The 20,039-nt window shown below is 40.8% G+C and overlaps 1 protein-coding gene across 5 annotated transcripts in view; it reads right to left on the bottom strand.

Annotated features, from left to right (window-relative positions):
* The window catches only part of SOS1 (SOS Ras/Rac guanine nucleotide exchange factor 1), a 53,449-nt gene that overhangs the window by 15,611 nt on the left and 17,799 nt on the right, over positions 1 to 20,039 (bottom strand). For all 5 annotated transcript variants that reach the window (XM_068940503.1, XM_068940506.1, XM_009686849.2 and 2 more), the window contains 4 exons: positions 18,627 to 18,737; positions 18,424 to 18,522; positions 6,428 to 6,555; positions 4,770 to 5,425 (listed from right to left, as the gene is read on the bottom strand). In XM_068940503.1, coding sequence (XP_068796604.1) covers positions 4,770 to 5,425; positions 6,428 to 6,555; positions 18,424 to 18,522; positions 18,627 to 18,737 — 994 coding nt within the window. The remainder of the gene's footprint in view (positions 1 to 4,769; positions 5,426 to 6,427; positions 6,556 to 18,423; positions 18,523 to 18,626; positions 18,738 to 20,039) is intronic.

Below are 20,039 nucleotides of genomic sequence, written 5' to 3'. Positions count from 1 at the left end.
TTGACAATCTCCAGGATAAGATAACTCCAATGACATAGCAAGTAACATTGCATCGAAAAGCAATGGCATAACTCTCCTCTAGAGGAGGATTTCTGCCCAGGCCTGGTGCATTTTACGACCAGTTGCGGTTAAGGCAGGCTAAAGATTTTTTTCAGTTAACTGACAGCTATACTCCGAAGCTGTATTTATTCCACTTCAACAAAATCAATACATTTCGTTTAAACTGGCCACTTACGTATCGCTTTATTTAAATATTCAAAACAGTTTTAAAAACAAGTATGCAGAGCGAAAATTGGAAGTGTTTCCCTTAATCACAAAAGCAAAACCATTTGTTTTCAAGTATGAGGAAACCCAGTGACAGCATGTTGGCACTACACAGAGTTGACCAGAAACAAGGTTTATGTTACCACTGGACCAAATTAACGAGCAGGTTGCAAAGGCTTCTCCACACACAGATTTAAAAGCCAAACCCAAACTGGAAACATTGCCAAGATAGAGCAGCTGACCTAGAGCATACAGAACTGGAAGCAGGAGTCCCTATAGGCTGTTTGTGCAACGTAGGAAAAAAAAATCCTATGTTATTTGGCATAAAACTATAGACACCAATTACACAGGTAGATTTGCTCACTGGAACATGGGGTTTTAAGACCTTTTATTATTATTATTATTATTGTTATTTTAATCTTCCTTAACTATTTACAGGCTTCTTATCCATTTGAACAAACTTTCTTGAAATCCTACTAAGGTCTTGATCTGGGGAGCAGCTTACTGTAATGCTTCGCACAGGTTGATCACATATTGTGTAACACAGCTTTTCCTTGCATTTCTGTTCTGCTCAAATTCCAGTTTCTTGGACCATACGCTGACTATTCTGCTTTATCCTCTCGTTTCTCTTATTATAATGCCTCTCGCCTCCCCCTCTTTGAGACGGCACAGCCTAAAAACCCTTTCAAAGGCAAAGCCCCCAAATCCTGTTGCAGAAAGCACGTCATGTTTGCTCCCACCATCCTCACCACGCAAGCACATGGTTTTTACTTGATTTCCAGGGGATGAGTGTGTCCCCGAGCTGCCCATTGCCCCTTGCTTCATGTGCATCACTGGCCCTTCTCAACCTGTGAGGGAGCAAATGGTTTGGAAAGCCGAAAGAGATGCTACAGATAGAGGTACTTACAGGTAAATGAAAAAAAAAAAAAAGACATTTTTCCTTCAGGCTGGGAACTTAGTGTCAAATTTTTAGATCCAAAGTACATATTGAATTTCATATGAAGCAAATCAGAAAATCAAATCTAACCTTGTTATCTTACTAGCAAAACCTGTAACTTAAAATAGTGTACAATATATGAGCAAGTGTTAAAAAAAAAAAAAACAAAAAACAGACAACACTAGTTAGTCAGGATGTCTGCTCATGTGATAATTCTCTCTTCAATACAGCCAATTTGAAAGCTAAAAAAGAACAATAACTTGTTCTACAAGGATTTATAAATAATCACCCTTGAATTCCTTAAGAAAGGAAACGGACACTATGATGACGCACAAGCACTCTCAACATATCAAAGCTTTAAAAATAGAAGAGCGCTGCCCTATAGATAAAAAAGTTGCCGTAACTTTCAAACTTTGGTACCTCCTAACCTAGCTGCTCTTACACAAACATCAGGAAAAGGAGGAGATAATGAACGCAGACGCACATTAAACGCATAACCCTCCTCCCAGAATATGCACAGAGGGTCAAAATCTGAATTTCCAACTGAAGGACAGTTTCTCTCACGTAAAAATATATGGGAAGTGGCTTTTGCAGAGGAGATTTCTCCTTCTTAACCGCTCCGTCACAGCATGGTTATGGGTTTCCACACCTTCTGGACAGCCAGGGCAGTTCCCGCCTGGGCAGACTGCAGGTCTGTGTCGCTGGCTCTGGTGGTGACTGCATGTCTCAGCCCTTCACAGCACTGCTGCGTAAGAGCTTGGCTACCAAGGAGGCTCTATTTTGCAGTGAAACAGGGAAAAAATTCTGCTGCTAAGCCACTACCGTGTACGTGTCACCGAGGTGAGGGAAGAAAGTTTAAAAAAAAAAAAGTCAAACATCCATTGCTGCAAAGGGGACACAGATTCCTGCATGGATCTTCGTACATGGCAAAAAGTGGAGCCCTGATTTGAGTTAACTGCTGTCTGTAAATAGCCCATTTACTCTTAAGTATACAACTAATTCAACTGTTCTTCAGCAACTTGCAACAAATTGGTACAACCTATGCAACTGCACCCCTAAAGTACTCCTTGCAGTATTTGACCCACCAAGATAAGAACGCAGAGGAGAGGCAGAGCCACAGTAAAGGGTGTCTTTAGACCGTCAGAGCAAGGGCTACCTACCCCGTCACACCGTACCGGAGAAAAGTTGCATCAGAAAAGTAAGCGCTTGCTATTGTGGCTTATTTATATACAGTCAATAACATTCTTTTAAGATTACAATCGTGTGTACGCAATCCTGCGTGGGGCAAGAAAAGGAATTCTACAATCCGTAGCTGTTTGGCTAGATACCACCAGGATGCTCGTTTTCCTGTGCCTCAAGACTCAAAGCAAACCAGAAGCCCTGAGCTCAGCTGCTACATGCAGGAAAGAATAACTGAAGGGTTACTATGGAAAGTTGTTGCCTAACTCACTGCATCTCATAAAATGCAACAAAACACTGAGTGATTTACATAGTAAATGGACCTCGTTTCCTGTGCAACAGAGCCTTTTTGGCTGAGTCACTAAATCCGTATTCCTTTGTTCCCCTAGAAAAGACAGCAAAGAATAGTTAGAATGACTAAACTTTTCCTCACAGAAAACTAATTATAAAACAGAAGGTATGTAACAAAAAATAAGAGTACAGACAAATGACTCTGAATCTAGCTTTTCAGCACCAGATCCACGTGCTGAACTAAGATCTTTAGGGTTACAAACACGGGCTAAATCAATACATTACGAGACCATCCGATTTATATATTTTTTTATTTGGTTGAAGTGCTCCAGCCTGTCCAACAGTGCCCACATCCTTAGTTTTGCTGTCAAATGGTTTGGTCAAGGTCACACAAGACAGCAACTTGCGGCCTCAAGCATCCTACTTATGGCTTCATTAAGTAGGGGCTGTTAAGCGCAAGGACTTAAACGAGGGTGGAAGAGGGTGGACCTAATCAATCACAATTCTCCCTTGCTGCAAAAGGACATGCAGATGCAACAAATCAACAGAGGAAACCTCCTTCAACAAGCGACATGTTTTTTTAAAAACTGCTGTTTTCATTTTACGGAACTCAAGACCGTAGTTCGTGGCTTGCCGAACAGCGACGAAGCTTGGAGCATGCTACCGACGCTTGGAACAACGCCTCGCTTACTGCGCCAAAGCCGCTGTGTACATGGAAAGGGCAAGTCTCAACGGTATGCAAGTTAGCCAAAACAAAGCAAACGCTCGCAAGGGCACTAAAAGGTACTATTTTTGTTAATTCTCTGCCAAATACAATTCTAGTTTAAAAAAAAAAAAAAAAAAGTCTTCCTTTCTCTAAGGCTGCATTGTTTTATTCCAACTTCCAAAAAACAGAACTATGTCATAAAGCATGCCTGTAAAATTTTAAGCCAAAAGCTAAAGGTTTATAAAGTTACAATACGAGCACAGGCACAAAACAGCTGTGGTAAAAACTGCAGGCAAGATACTGCTTTTATGCCTCTAATTAATGTTAGGAAAGCTGAACTGAAGGAAATGTGGAGAAGAGCAATAAAAGTGATGGAGTAAATAGATTTATTTACAAGCACCTTAAAAAGAAAATAAACAAAATCACAACACTATCCTAGTTATACTCCGCTTACTCCCCGCTTCTTCCAAACAAGTATTCCTGCTGTATGCTAGGTATCCAGTGCCATCAGGACTGAGCTACTGAACAATCGAGGATGATCACAGTGGAAAGGAATAAAAAGAAAGAAAGAAAAAAAAGGGAAGCTAGAGCTGAACGTGAGGAGAAGCACTAGTAGTAAGATGCATGAGCATCTGGAACAACTACCATAAAGACAGAATCAAAAAAACCCCCAAGCTTTTCAGCGCAGCTGATGAAAATACTGGGAAATTATCAAGAAAAACACAACACGCTGAGGTTGGACTGGACGAGCCGCTTCATTTCACGTATCTTCAGCCCAAACAGAAACTTGTAGTCAAAAGTGCTTGGATCAAATCCCCACTGAAACTGGGATTAAGGCTAAGTGCCGAGGCTAAATTATGCAGATGACTACCTCTAGCAAACTGCTCTTCGCTCTATTTGCTGCACGCTCATTGCACGTCAGCATGGGCACAGGTAATAGTTTATAAACTTAACTGAAATAACCAGGCCGTAACTCCCTGCGGAAATGCTGGCCCTTCATATACCGTCCCAGCTTTGGAAGTCCCAGGGGAAGGCAATTCTTGTCGCCTGGGGCACACAGGAAAAAGTATTGTCTGGAGCTCAATTCCTGCAGGCGCCGCCCCCCTTCATCCCTCGCATGAGAAAAAGCTTTATGCGCACACGTATTCCACTGCATTCAGCCAAACAGGATTCATGGTTTTAATTTCTACAGCTACAAAGCCGCAGAAAGATTTCTTTACAAATCCAAACCTTAATTCAAAAAGCGTTTCAGAATATTTGCAAGGCAAAGCATATTCCCTTTCTATATACCGTATATATTTTGCTACGCCTATTTAAAGTAACAGAGAAAAAGAGGAGCATGACCTTCCACAAGTCAACACCTCGTTTGGCTATATAAATAAGATGCCTCACCTGCATACATGTGGTAAGTCAGCCTCTCAATGAGCTTGACAACAGTTCCAGCCTTGATGATAGGGATCCCAGACTTGGGCTGCATGTTTTCTTCGAACACGATATTCTCTTCAGAGTCTGGTTCCGCAAACCTATAAAGCTCAGGATTTGGAAATCTCATCTGCTCCTCTTTTTCTTCCTGTAACATTGTCACATCCAACATTCTTTCCAGCGTGCTTCTATATTGCAAAGATATCAATGCTGCCATCCAGTTGTTTTTCTCCTCGGCCGATTTAGCAGCAAAAATAACACTGTTTTCATCTTTTAAGATGATTTCAAAAGCATGTCTGTACTCATTAGTGTCGTCTTTATCGTTGATTTGTACCTTTCGCATAAAGAACTTTTCTTTCAGACGATATTCTGCATTGCTAGCACCAGGAAGTCTTGGCTGGCCATGATTTGACTTACAGCAAATCATCAAGCCATCAAATAGAAATATGTGTCTCTCATGCTTTGCTCCTACGCGTGTGAGCGTTCCTTCCATGATGAACTCGTTACAGCATTGTCCAATGTCCTTACCCTCCCAACCATCAATATTTTTCTGGATTTCATTCATTTTCTTAATTGCTAGCTGTTTCCCCTTCATCTGCTGAGTATAGAATCGGCATGCAGATTCACTTCAGTGAAGGATGGGAGAAAGGCAGCCTATTAGTATATGTGTTTTTAAAAACCACAACCACCACTAACAACAAAAACACAAGATAATCTGTTTTCTGAGTGATGACAATTCCACTGAGAATACAATTTCAGAACCGAGTATCTGGATTCTTCTACCAAAAGCACCACTACAGGACCTGACAAACGTTTTTTCTCAGTACCGCATGCGAAGATTTTTCTACTTATCTTGTATGCAATAAACGTTTTACCTAAACACAAGCGATCAGAAACAGGCAAGCCTTTGAAGTACCTTCTTAGTGTAAGACATCGTTTGTTTCTACAGTTGAGAAACTATTTTAGAAAGCATTAATTTGAAAGAAGCAGATTCAGAGAAAATAAGTTGCTAAATGCATTCACGCCCAAGCCTAAAGATCACACGTTGCAGTACAGAACTTCTTTGGTGAATAAAATGTTGAAATAATTTTAAGAGCAAAGTTTTAGAAAACGTAAATAACCAATAAAGAGAATCCTGCATATATTCTAATGTCAAAACAAACAGAAAATTATATAACACAAGAATTTGCTACAACAGTGCAACTGAATGCTAGTTTTCTATGTATCTAGCAGTAATTTTAACTAGCTCTTGTACGAAAAGCTATTCAGATTACTTTCAGGTAGTTTCAAATTCAGGAACATTCCCTTCTAGTCACACAGAAATGCACGTATACAATACTTTTACAGAGGCATTTATTAACTGAGCATAATTAACCTGCAAATGCTGCGATTTTCTACTTACCAGCGAATCCTCTGAACGTCTCAACTACCAGTATGTAAGGACGCATAGAAATTCGAAGGGTTTTAAAACAATAACAAATTATCTTGGCTTTGATGTCACTTCCTCTGAAAAAGCAGGCTTGTCACAAACTATTTTGTTCATTGTTTACTAAAAGAGGAAACTAGGAGCCCTGGATTTATAGCAGAGCATTAAGAGCAGAAAGCAGGAAAAACGGAAATATGTTTACCTAAGCCTTCGTTTTGCAAGACTTTTGGAGCATATCCTTTCCATACTGCTTTGAAGATTCAGCAGGGCAGTTATTGCTTGCTTTAAGCACTCTTTATCCTCTTCATCCTCACTCTTTTCTTCTAATTGCTGCAAACATTGAAAGTCAGACACAAGAAGTGTTACAAGCATTTTGGTACACGTGCACCCAGAAGCTTGACCTAGGGAAAAGAAATCCAACCGTTTACCGTTTTTGTGTGCTCCTGTTTATTACTAAGTACAATGAAATAACCAGGTGCATTACCGACACGGACAACGGAGACAATTCTCCGCTAATGGCCTAAACTCAGTAAGATCAGAGCAGTAGCCACCAGTCCCTTGCATACGGACAAACTCATGTGTTTACCACAAAACTAGTTTGATTCACCTCGCATTACCCAAAAGGAACCAAGTAAAGGTGCTACTCTCTAAGAGCAGTAAGGAGACATGTATACGCAGCATTCTACAGGACAGGATCTAACCTGTGGGAGGTACGTATGTTTGTATAACGGGCATGAAGGGAGCTTTTGGGACAGAAGACCTGGACTAAAAGCTAAGGAAACCTCCTTCATCCCATTTATAAACAGAAGATTATAAAGGCTCTCACCTCACTGACAGCTTAATCACTCAATAATTTAGGTTGGAAGGAACCTTGGAGATCATCTTATCCAACCTCCTGCTCAAAGCAGGGCCAACTCAGGTTACTTAGGGCCTTACTGAGTTTTGAATCTCTCTCAGGATGGAGAGACCACAACCTTTCCAGACAACCTGTTCCAACGTTTGAAAATCCTCATGGTGAATTTTTTTTTTCTAATAGCTAATAAGGATTTCCCTTGCCGACTCTTGCCCTTCCGCTACGCACCTCTAAGAAGAGTGTGGCTGTCTTCCCTATACCCCCTCATCCCGTTACTGCCAAAGACGGCAGGAAGAGCCCTCCTTAGCCTTCTCTTCTCCAGACTGAATAAGCCCATCCCTACATCACGTGCTCGTTCCCCTCATCATCTTTACGGCCCTCCCCAGGGCTTCTTTCAGTATACACTGAAAAAAAGTCTCACCAGGGGTGAACAGAGGGGGACAACCACTTCCCCTCCACCTGCTAGCTAGACTTTTGCTAGCACAGATTAGTACGAGGCTCACAGCACTGGCCTTTGCTGCGAAGCTATTCTGCTGACTTGCGTTCAGCTTGCTGTCTGCCAGGACCACAATCCTTCATGCAAGATGCAGACAGAAAACAATAACCAGAAAGGCTTGGGAAGAGGAAGCGAACATTCAGCCACAAAGGGGTTGGTTGCTTGCTCGTCTGCACAGAAAGCGGCACCTAACTGTAGGTAGCTTGTAAAGGAAAGGTAAAAAAATTCTCCATCTGAGTGCACAGCTACAGCCTTCAAATACTAACTCAACTTTTCTTAAAGGACAAAGCAATACCACCATAAAATAAAATCGGAGTAGAAGGGTTAATACTAATATTTTGTGCACAACTATAGCTATAACAGATGAGAGTTCACTAGAACAAAACCTTCTGCTCTTTATCCTAAAATGCTGAATGAGATGTTCATCTTAAATGTTACAGTTTAAACCCGAAAGTGTTTTGGTTTATAGTTAATGAAAAAATTTCCTTGGCTGTGGCTGTGGCTTAAGCATAGGATTGAGGTATCAATTATTTACAGGATTAATAAGAGATAAGTGGTTCAGATTATTACACATCATCAAGAACTGGCTCCACATGACTGAAAAGCATATTTTGACAGAGGTGACAACAGTAGGTAACAGGCTGGCATGAACGAAAAAGGTAAACCCCTGTGGAAAGAGTACAATTGCGCTGTTTGCCTCCAGTGTAAAAGGTAACTACTGTCCTCCAAAATCCAACTGAATACATCACATTCATGTTTGACATTTAAATGGGGCACAGAATAGCATTAGTTCTTTCCCTTCTTTGTGTTTTTAGCCATAACGATGGCACAAGGTTTATTCTTGGCAGCTCTAGTTCATCTAGCACAATCTATCATACTCTGACCTAAGTGGTATTAGCCACGAGTGCCTACTAATGAGACCAGCACAAAAACAGAGCTGACAATACACCACAACAGGCTTTACTTCAAGCAAGGTCTAGGTCCAAGAATGAACAGACTACTGCCACCATATTCTGCTGACCGCACAACATGGAAGGTATCATCTTCCCTTTCCTGGAGTTGTGCAGGTCATCTTCATTTAGAGAGGACTTAAGATAAAAGAAGCAGGTGTAGAACTGCTGGAAGAAGTCGGGAAACAAAGCTAAAAGGAAAGCGTAACTACCTCTAAGATTCTGCATCTTTCCTGCACAAGAGTTCAAAGGAGGTTCTTCACCTCTTCATCAACATGCATCATCAGAGTTTGGCTGGATTTCCTATCATCTCGGGTTGGTTAGCCTTCAGCAACAGTTAAGACTGTTCCTGGCCTAGTTTCCTTGAAAACAAGGCTTATTAGATCCTAGCATATCCTACCATGATCTTAAATTATAACAAGGCCCTTTATCTTACACTACCCTTAGAGAATTTGGAATAGGAGGTTATGAAAAGTGAACAGCATCACTAGAAACGCATTCATTCCTCTGCAAAACCCACTGATTTTCTGTAGCTGTGCAGCGCCCCCTAATGATTGAAACAGGTAGATGCCAAATAAAAACGCTTTGTTTTGTTTCAAATAGGGTCTACTATGAAGAATACCATACTATTACTACTGGAACGAGATGCAGTTTCCTGATTATCAGCAGCACTATAGTCGTTAGACTATTTTAATAATCTTACAAGAAAACACTGGTTTATAATAACTTTAATATAACAATCAGAATTATTGTAGGTACAGCATCCTGGCAATTCCAGGCTATTCAAGGTGAACAAACTTAGAAAACAGAATACCTAGGGAAGTCTCTAACAAAAAAAAAAAAAAAAAAAAAAATTTAAAGTCCTCTACATTCCAGGTTGCAAACACTGAAGGGATGTCAAGAAGCACAAGATCAGATATTTTGTTCTACCTGTTGCATAACACAAAAATCAGATAATATTTACAAAACCAAGAAACACGAAATTCCAAACAGATACAACAGAAATCCTCCTCATGCTCAGTTAGACTACGGTATTCCTTCCCTTAAGCTGTCAGGGAGACATCTATCTAGAAAGGCAATGAAGGAAAACACAGTTATATGTAATGATGAGAGCATAAAGATATAACAGTGCTAGTAACTGTCACGAGGGACATAAAAACTTGCCCTTCAGGTCTTGCATCAGGATCTAGACCGCTATCTCCCTGGAAGATTATTCTAAGTCTAGCCACTGAAATTTATGAACTGCAGGTTCTTGTTCATCTGACAGGAGAGATCACGGATCAGATTCTGTAAGTAAAAGACACGACAGCAGGTGAGAGGTAGGGAAATCACGACTGAATTTTCTGAACTGCAGTCCCACATAGGCTTAACAAGTGGTCTCTTGATTGCCGGTGCTAACAAACCTCGCCGCCCCTTGAAACATCAAGCCAAGATGTTTGGTGCCTAAGAGATCCCACCTAAGAAGTGGGAGCTGCGTGTAGCTCTACTCTCAGGCAGTGCTGCTTTAGAGCGCCTCTTCTAAACACCTTCTAGGGAATTTCTTTGGACATCCCAAATCCCACAGGGAAGCAAAAACCACTCCGAGAGCTGGCAAAGGAAGCCTGTGTGATCTGTAGCACAACCCAGCTATCTTCTCTTTAAGGAAATGCTAAACAAATAAGCAACATTCATGAGAATTTGAAAACAGTTACTCCAAATTCTATTCTAATGCCTCACCATTCTTCAATACATTTCTGAAGATCAAGTACCTACTGAAAGGTAATTCTCAGACAAGCTATTTTATGATCAAGGAGAATAAGAGTGAACCGGGTTTCTCCTCTAACAAATGCAGACTGACAGATGTGCTGGCACTTTGCCAGAAAACAATCCCAGTAGCCACTCTTCTTAACAGAACTGAGCTGCCTGAGCGCTCTTCTGCCTTTTGTGGTTTATCTGAACGACAAAAAACTCATCCCAAAATGACTGTATGATAAAAAAAGCACTCTCAGATTCAGAAACCTCTCTATTTTTTCCAGAAAGCATCAAGAAATCATTTGGAACAGCAACAGAGGAGAACTGCAGGGAACATTATACTTCTGGAAAACGCTCACAGTCAAAGAGGCACTTCCCACTCGAAGCCTGAAGGAAACTCAATGCGCTGTATTCCTGGAGATGCATCCGCAGGCTTAGCGCATTCGAATTTACAAAACCCTTTTGTTTTCATGCAAACTCAATTTTGGGCACAGGGCAGCAAAAATATATGCACACCTGTAGGTAACAGTTTATTTAGATTTACATTACAGAGAGTTATTTTCTTAAGAGCGGAACAGAACTTAATATAATGCCAAAGTAATGGTAAAATTTTTTCCTCTGATCAAAACTTCTTATTAACTAAGCCTTCTCAGTTTAATTTAAAAAGGTGAATTGCATTAAAATACATAATCTTATACACAAATACGTGAAACAGCAAACCCCGATTAGATAAGTAAGTAATTTGTAAGCAATTAGATAATTACTTACAAAAAATAAACTCCAGCATTCTCTTAGCGGTACAACATCTTACAAGAGAAAGGAGCTAAAAAGCCATCATCTTTTCTTTCATGTAAAATCTTAACTTGCATAATGTAAACTATGGTCAGTCCATTAGGAAGCTTACTGTACGAGCAGTGTTAAAAGAGGGGGAAAAGCAGCATTTCTATTCAGCGGCTTTTAGTACAAGCTTCCCATTCTTTCGCAGTTTGACCACTTGATTTCAAAATATATCTGAAAGATACATAGAAAGTTTGAGCACATCAATCTTCAATCGAGCCCAAAGAAGCATAACAATTTGGATTAAAGAAAAGCGTGAACTTAAAGAATTGCTACTTTGATTTCTTGATGTGGATGCTCTTATTCCCAGCAGGGAGGAAGGCGGGGGATATGAAATTTAAATTAATTTGCTTCAGGAGTGGATTATACTACTCTGAAGTGTCGTCTTCCAAATTAGAAATGGACACAGAGCAACGTCAGCTATTTAGAAATATAGACCACACAAATTCATCAGTTGATGTGTCGCCAATTCAACAGTGAAGTTTTCCACAACAGGTTTCAAGATGCCAATTTGCCCCTCGTATTCCCATGAATGGGTACGGCCTGTCAGGAGACCGTATTCCAGATTAGGTCTACTCGTCGTTACCGCAGCCTGCTGGATATTTTGACTGAGCTCTGCTCAGCAGGAAAGAGAACATTTTGTTTTCAAGTTCTGAATTTTTTTTTAAGTAGCCAAAGAAGGGGTTCGTGTATGTGACCAATTCTGCTTATTGAGCTTACACAATTAACGTTTGCTCCAGCAAGGAACAGATATAAAAACAAAGCTTTGTTTTCAAGTAAGTTACTTGATGTTTTCATAACGCCATTTCCTAAATATTCGTTTTTTTGTAACTAGTAGCTGCCAGCAGAATCTCTGTATGTCTTTTATATTGCCCGGATTCCCATACTGGGGAAGTGGCCAAAAATTATTTGCTCCGCATTCTTCAAATATACGTATTTTTCACACATGCTGACGCCTCTTCCACAGCAGATTCATTACCTTTCTGCAACCAATGTACAAGTTCACACAGATCCTTCCAGAGCCTACATGCCCCGAAATTCTCTTCTTTCTTACTGTCACTTTTGCTTTGTCTCATCATTAGGAGCAGACCTGCAGAGTACATTAGAAATTTAAGATGCATAATTCAGTTGATAACACTTCTTTAGCTCTGCATTCGAAATATCACAAAATATTTACCTACGTGCTTCCACACTTGCAATTGAAGTCTTCCACTTTCTTCCCCCAAATTTTCCATCACAGTAAAGACAATTCAATTTGAAAACAGCTTCCCTTTCTCTTTTGTAATTCCAAAGTGGATTAGAATCCACTCTCAGTGCTTCAACACAATTCAGGTCTGATCTTTACCAGCCAATTCTGCAAGACCGAAATGGATGGCACCACTATGCTTGGATATAAATGTGTTAAGTTTTGAATGCTACATCTGATGAATTCCAAAATTTCAGGGTTCATTCTGGGAAGCAATGGGAGAGCCCTGTTGATTTTAGAGAGGATTAAGAAAAAACAGCATAGGAAACGAAGGACAAGCAGAATCCCATCAGCTCCTAAGCAGAACTACCAACTTTGGCCATTTTTTTTTTATAACAAAAAAAAAAAAAATCAGCTGATGGCAGCTATTACCATGCTGTATTCCAGGGCAATTCTCCTCATCTCTGCCCTTCCGCACAGATTTACAGATGGCACATCCTGAAAAATGACTGAAAGAATGTGGAAAAAACGAGAATAGAGTGGGCAAAGAAACTCCGCTGCAAAGGACAAAGTGGGAGCTGCAGGCAATAGCTGAAACTAAAAGAGACACAGCTTGTGCGGGAGCAGAGGGATGCAAGGAACCCTCATTGAGGAGGGCCTGCTCTACAGAAACCATGAAGGCAGCTTGTTGTTTTACTTCTATTTGTTATTTCCTCCATTTTTCCATCAGTCTCCACTGGAGATATCAAAGTGTTGATGGAAAAGGTGGTCCTGAAGAACACTGAAGAACTATAAACCCCACCCCCCCGGCCCCAATGCAATGAGAGCAAATGGAGAAAGCATACTGGTAATGGGACTAAAATGCAAGATCCAAAGCCCCATCCACGTCCAAAACGTTCCGGCTGAATGTCTTAACCAGAGAACCACCTCTCTCCAAGGGTCTCCCTGTGTACAGAAGGTGACAGGAACAGATGCAGGAAAAAAGAACGGGGAAATGGACTATTACTGCAATTAAAAGACCACACAGCAATGCAGGCGTACCAAGGACTACGCTGTGGATGCCTTAGCAACAAAAACTGTTAGTTTCCAGGGCTTGAAAGTCTTAGCTATAATAATCAATCATCTTCACACACAATTCTCCAAGTTATTTGCGCCAAAGCTTTTATTTAGAGGAAAAAAAGGATCAAAGCTTTTCCAAGTTACTGTTAACACCCATCTATCGTCATGAAAATTTGGCCTTGGGCATTCAGTGTGAACTGATGCCCCATAAGCTAAAGAATTATCTACCCTCAATTAGGAGCAGGCAGCTGTTATTCAGAACTGGGAACAGATCACCAGCTCTAGAAAGCAGTCTGTCCCAGTACAGCTCACCTAATTCCTCAAATACCAGGGAAATTTTGCCCTGTGAGTTTTCCTAGAAAAGGGATCAGGAAATAGGCCACCCAAACTCTAAAGTTAAGGACCTAAGTGAAGGCAAAGGAGTCAGAGCTTGGTTAGTTTTCATTTGATTCTCCAAACAGGACATTGTCTAGATGAGAGCAGCCTGGCCCAGCGCCATCCTACTCCCTTGCTTGAAGGGATCAAAGTACAGCATTTGTTGGTACAGCGGGATGACAATAACACTTCCCAAGTGTCATTGAGGGCTGTAAGCCAAGTGAAAGGAACAATATTTATTTTGGTTTTGCTAGCTAACATTCAGTTTTTGTAGAAAAGTACTTTTAGGGGGATAATGAAAAAAATACTCTTTAAGGTAATTCCTTCTCATCAGAAAATTCCCTGCAAATAGATATCTGCTACTCAAAGAAAAGCCCTGAAACACCCTTTGTAAAAAGAAAATATTATACAACAGAACATACGGGCCCCCCATCCCAACTCCACTATAGATGGCATAAGTCAAGGAACAATGAAGCCATGTGCATGTGTATGCATTTATCTTACAGATATGGACAGATACATAGGCAACTCACCAGTGAGTCCCACAGCCACAAGGAAAAAAAAAAACACTATTATGCATAACTTGTTTAATATTTAGTCAAAATGAAATGACCTCAGGGATCCCAAACAGTTAAGATTAAGAATAACCAAGTTTGTGGAGAAAATGTCCTCCATCCCCTTCCCCCTCCGTACACACAAGTGACAAGGTTTTATTTTCCATATCATCTTCCCTTTGGCTGCTGCCAAATGCGTAGCTGACTTCAAGCAGAAACGCACCAGCCACCAGCCTTTAGCAGAGGAAAACAACCACCGAAGAACTACAGAACCTCCTGTACCCAACTACCACTGCCATCTTCTGCCACAGAACCAAGGTCTGTATCTTTACAGCACTGCAGCTATAATTTAAGTCGTCATAGCTTAACCATATGAAGAAGCTGCTTAATTTTTTTCACCTACTGTCACACTCTAGGAAATCTCTTCTTAAACTTGAGACTGATTTTGACTCTGCCCCAGCTCTTTCGCCCCAGAAACGCTCAAAAATGCTGTGCAGTGCTTGTCCCACATTAGCAACACTTCTATCAAGCTATTATTTTTTCCTCCAACAGATATGCTTGCATTTGTGCATGCAATTGCACTCTTAATCTCTGATGGACATAAAACAAATTCATGCTCATCTGCAGCTACATATGCAAATACGTGTAAAACAACAACAACATTTTGCTTCTATTTCTATTTCAAAACAATATTGCACATACAAGCGACTGCGTTTGGAAAGAAGCAGGCCAGACTGCAAAGTGACTTGAGAAAACAAAATCCTTTGCTGACACTAAGTAAATGCTTTCTTAAAATAACACAGGGTTGGTCTGAATTCGTGATTTTCGGTTGTTAATATTCATTTAAGGAGCCTTTAAGAATAGGCTAAAGCAAGAGAACCTGTTAATTACAGTGCCTGCACTAAACACAAGCTACGCAGACAATGTTTCAAGACAATGATCTATAATTGCAGATATTGTAAAAACTCTGCCGACTGCCAAAGTTCAGTTAATTAAGACTGATTCTCCACCCTGGGCTGGGTTACAGATGGGATCGCAAACCTGCTTCATTGATTTGCGTTACGCTCTGGATCGTGAGCCTGGCTGAAGCAGGGCTAAGAATCAAAGCGAAGTCAAAGTCCAAAATAGTTTGGGATGCGTTGCCCAATACAACAATACAGCAACAGGCTTACAGGATCAGCAGAAACATACGCTGGTTCCAAACCACTCACGTTTCACCCTCCTCTACCTTCTCTAGCACCGTGCAACACATTTAATGCCATCAGGTTGGGGGAAGGGTGGTTTCTTATCTTGGAAGACCTTGCCAAACCAGATTTTTTTTTTAAAAGTTGCATTAACATAATGAAAGAGGCAGGCAAAAACAAAAAACAAAAAGTTAAATTGAGGAGTATTTCCACTCAAGCTGAACTGCCAGTCTCTAGAGACTGACAAGTCACTTGCCATCTAAGAACAAAGTTGGGGGAGTGGGGGGGGGGAACCCACCCGCAAGATGTTACTGTGAAACGTAAGCACCCTGAGAATTTAAACTCGTTATAGGTAGAATGCCAAGTTAAAAAAAAAATAAGCAGGGAGATAGGAAGTTTCTATTCCTAAGTCATGGGAGCCAAGTTCGCACTTGGGCAGAGAACAGATTTTCTGGAAAACAGAAAGGTAATTCCCCTGTTACGAAGTTCTTGCAGTTCAGAATTAGAGGCATCTACATTACTAGGAATCTGCTGTGGACTTAGTCCTCAACTTTATATACACATACATATATATGTGTGTGTATACATATATATATATATACACACATATCTCTATTCCATCTTCCACAATGTATTATTTTTTCCAAGAAAAGTTTAACATCTGCTTTGAAAAAGGAATTTTCAGGTAATCTTTCCTTCACCCAAAAGTGTACCACACGTGCACACAAATCACAGCATCTGAGACAATGCCTAAGTTATATTTTGTAAACTTCTTTTTCAATAATTCAAAGTAATACATCACTGCACTGTTTGTACCACTCTACTGTTCAGTTAACGGTTCACGTTTGGAAGAACCCATTTACAGTATGTGCAAGTTTGCACAAAAAGCATGGTCCCATAAGAAGCTGCTATTTTATATGGTTAGTTTCTTGTTTAAAAGTTTGAGGACTTTTAGGCTGCTCAAAGGAAAACAAAGCCCTTAGGAAAATTAGCATATGACTACAAAGTTAAAGCAAGAAACTTCAGCTAAAAATAGAATATGTATCTGTGTGTTCCTGGTCCCCTGCCAAACTTCAGGAGGGTTTTAGCTTCTAAATATGATAACCATCAGCGGACAGAAATTTACTTTTTTGTAGTCTGCATAGTTAGAAGGTAACTTTCCAAGATGCATTTTAAACAGATGACTTCAAAGCACGCAAAGTTACACAACATAGCTCAAAGAAAAACGCTAACCCCTTTATCCTTAAACTTATCTCTTCTTGAAGAGAAATAACATGGTTTTTCATTACATACAATACTGTGCCAACACTTTGTCTCCTCATACCCAGAGATCCATCTGTGTAGTATTTTAACTCAAGTATGGATACGTGCCTACAATCACTAAGTCAGGGCTCTTAGCAAGTAAGAATTTAACACAGCCTTGCATCAATGAGATCGGCAGGATTATAAAAATAAACAATGCAGTATATACCCCTCTGCAGCAATTTAACCCGGGCATTTTTAAGTACAACCAGACTAGAACCTGTTTGAAGATTCCAGATGTACGAAAGAAAACGAGATTGCCAGCAGAGGCTACAGGAGAGAGGTATTTATATGCTACACGCGCACGTGTGTACTGGCCGATAAATGAAACCACTGCCACAACAGCTACCGACTTTCTTCACGTGTCCTATCAGCCACCGCTGCCTATTACGTGCATCACATCTGCCAGACCACAGAAAGAGGGTGTCTCACTAGAATGGTACACGGAAAACACAGTGGGAGGACAACCTGGAAAATTATCAGATATAGCACTAAAATATCAGAGTACATGGGGGGCAGGGGGGAGGAAGAGGAATGCAGAGAATTAAAAGGAAGAGATGAGAATTTTACGTGAAGCACGGGTCAGGAGCTGGGAAAAGATTAATTACCTTCTGGGGCTGGGTTTAGCTTAAACTCCGGTTGGCCCTACAGAAGGCAAAGGTGAGCTGCCGTCTACTTTTTAAAGCACGTATGCCCCCTTTCCCCTGCTAAGATACCCAATGGCAAGAAGCAGCACGGGATGCTTGTGGTTTAGGCAACGTTAAACTTCATGCTTTGTCTATCAAGTAAGACAGTACCATGTTCAGGTGGAAACTAGGTAAAGCCACTAGATACCACATTTTGAGAGTGTATGATAAAAGCATGAGCAGAAGAATCTTATGGCTGTGCAGGTCTTTATGGCACAAAATGCAGACAAGCTGCCTCACCCCTACCTCCCTTCCCCCCCACCCCAACACTGCGTCAAGAAAGGAAACGTTTAGTACGTAAAAGGTACCTGAAAAGTCAGGCCCAACCCAAGAGCTACACGGACAGATTGAGCATAAGTTTCAAAATTCAAAAAAAAGCATGTTACGCAGAAGAGCGACATCCTAAAACTGCACTTGCAGATCCAACTCAGTGTAAACGGTGCTAAGGAAGGAAGGATATCATCTGCATGCCCACCGCAGGACGCGTGCCACATGAAGGAGGACACAGAAGGTTTACCAAAAGAAAATGAAGTCCAAAGGGGAAATCTTACCGTGGCTGTAAAATTTCTCAAGCTGTTGCTTTGTAAAACTTAAGACGTTTCCTGGGATACTGCCATTTTGCCCATTATCTCTTACCACCGGTCAACCAGCCTTACAATCATTCTAAAAATGTGTACCTATATCTCCCAGATTTCCCTTTTTAATTAATACTTACAGCAACTTCATTATTCAAGACACAAAGCATCAGCTGCTGTACAACTTGCATGAAAAAACAAGCCAACGTTCATTCAGTTATAGTATGCACAAGAGCATATAAAAATGCTACGATGAAGTGCTGGTTATCATTCAAATTCCAATAAAAAGTTTTACACCTAAGCGAGCACACAAAATTCTGCTATCTAAAACACAGTATGATAAATAAAAGTAATAGCAATAAAAAAACCCACCAGGACCAACAGCATTTAGAGTGACACAGTGTTCTTACTTTTAGCAGTTCAAAATAATGAAGACAGTGGTAAACAGGGGCAAGGAGCAGCCGGGGTAGAACATATTGAACAGCTTCTTTAAAGCCTTCACCTATAGACTAGAAACAAAATACATTTCAATCTTATAACAAAAAAATGTACTGAAACAACAATATGATGTAATTAAAAAATTATATGGTTAGCTTAAAAAAAAAAAAATTACCTGTAAATAAAACGCTGCTCCTGGCTTTGATAATTGACTTAGAAAATGATCATGAAAACCAGGTCGCAAAATATCTTGTGCATATGATTCATATGGATCAAATGCTAGCTCCTGAAACGAAATATGGAATATTTTTACTAAAGTGATTTAATATCTAGACCACATATTTCTTAAGGAAAATACATTTACTACATAGAAAAGACTTTTCTACCTAGTTATTCTGAAACAAATACAGAGGAGAATGAATACTGCGCACAGATTCATAGAATAATTTAGGTCAGAAGAGATCTCTGGAGGTCTGCTGGTTCAGTTCCTTCTTCAACACATGGCCAACTTCAAAGTCAGGTCCAACGTCAAAGCTAGCTGAGGTTGCTCAGGGCCTTGTCCAGTTGCGTTCTGAGTACCTCCAAGGATGGAGGCACCAATTATCTCTCCGGGTAAACTGTAACGTGTTCAGCTACTCTCCGTGGAATTTTTCCATAGTATCTATAATCAGGATTCCCCTTGTTACAACTTGTGTGCTATCTCTAATCCTACCACTGTGAACCTCCAAAGAGTCTGACTCTACCCTACAACTTCCCTTTGGGTAATTGAAGCAATAAGATCTGTTCCTCAGACTTTTTGAGACTCAATAAGCCCAGCTCTCTCAGCACATCTTCCCTGTGCTTTGAACAAGCTCTTCTTGAAGATCAACCAGCTTTCCTGAGCTCCTTCAGCCCTCAAGGCAACTTCCTGTGTGATCCTGTGAATCTGTCTACCGATTCCTTGAACAGGGAAACTGCTCTCTCAAAGCCTAGCATCTTTAGTCTGCTACTTGCCTCCTGCACTTCTCGCAGGATCTTAAACTCTGCTACCTTGAGGTTACTGCAGCCAAGCGTGCCATCAGGTATGACAGTCCCATCACTTCTTCCTTATTCATGAGAAAGGGACTAAGTGGAGCACCTTCCCTAGCTGGCCCATCAGCCCCTGCTGCAAAAAGCTGTCCCCAGTACACTCCAGAAATCTCCTGGATTACTTGAGCCCCAGTAAGTTGTCCTCCCAGCAGATGTAAGGATGGTTATCCTCTCAAGGAAAACGGGGTCTGTGATCAGAAGATTACTTCTACTTGTTTAAAGAAGGCATCATCCACTTCTTGATTAGGCAGTCTGCAGCAGAAGCCCCACCACGACATCCCCTTTGGTGGCCTCCCCCTCTCATCTTGATCTGCAAGTGTTCAACAGGCCCATTATCCATTTCATGATAGAGCTCCATATATTTGAGCTGCTCCTTTGTAAAGTCTCTCAACGTCATCTTCCCTACCTGTCCTTCCTAAATGCTCGTATTCATTTGTACAGCCCTCCATCGTGCAACCTTTCCTGCCACATCACTGTAACTCCAGTGACATCAGAGCTCTGCAACTGTGCACAGACTTCC

Source organism: Struthio camelus, chromosome 3 (assembly GCF_040807025.1).
Source record: "Struthio camelus isolate bStrCam1 chromosome 3, bStrCam1.hap1, whole genome shotgun sequence".
Lineage (NCBI taxonomy): Eukaryota > Metazoa > Chordata > Aves > Struthioniformes > Struthionidae > Struthio > Struthio camelus.
Note: the sequence above shows the minus strand (reverse complement) of the source record. Positions and strands in the feature narration are given on the sequence as shown.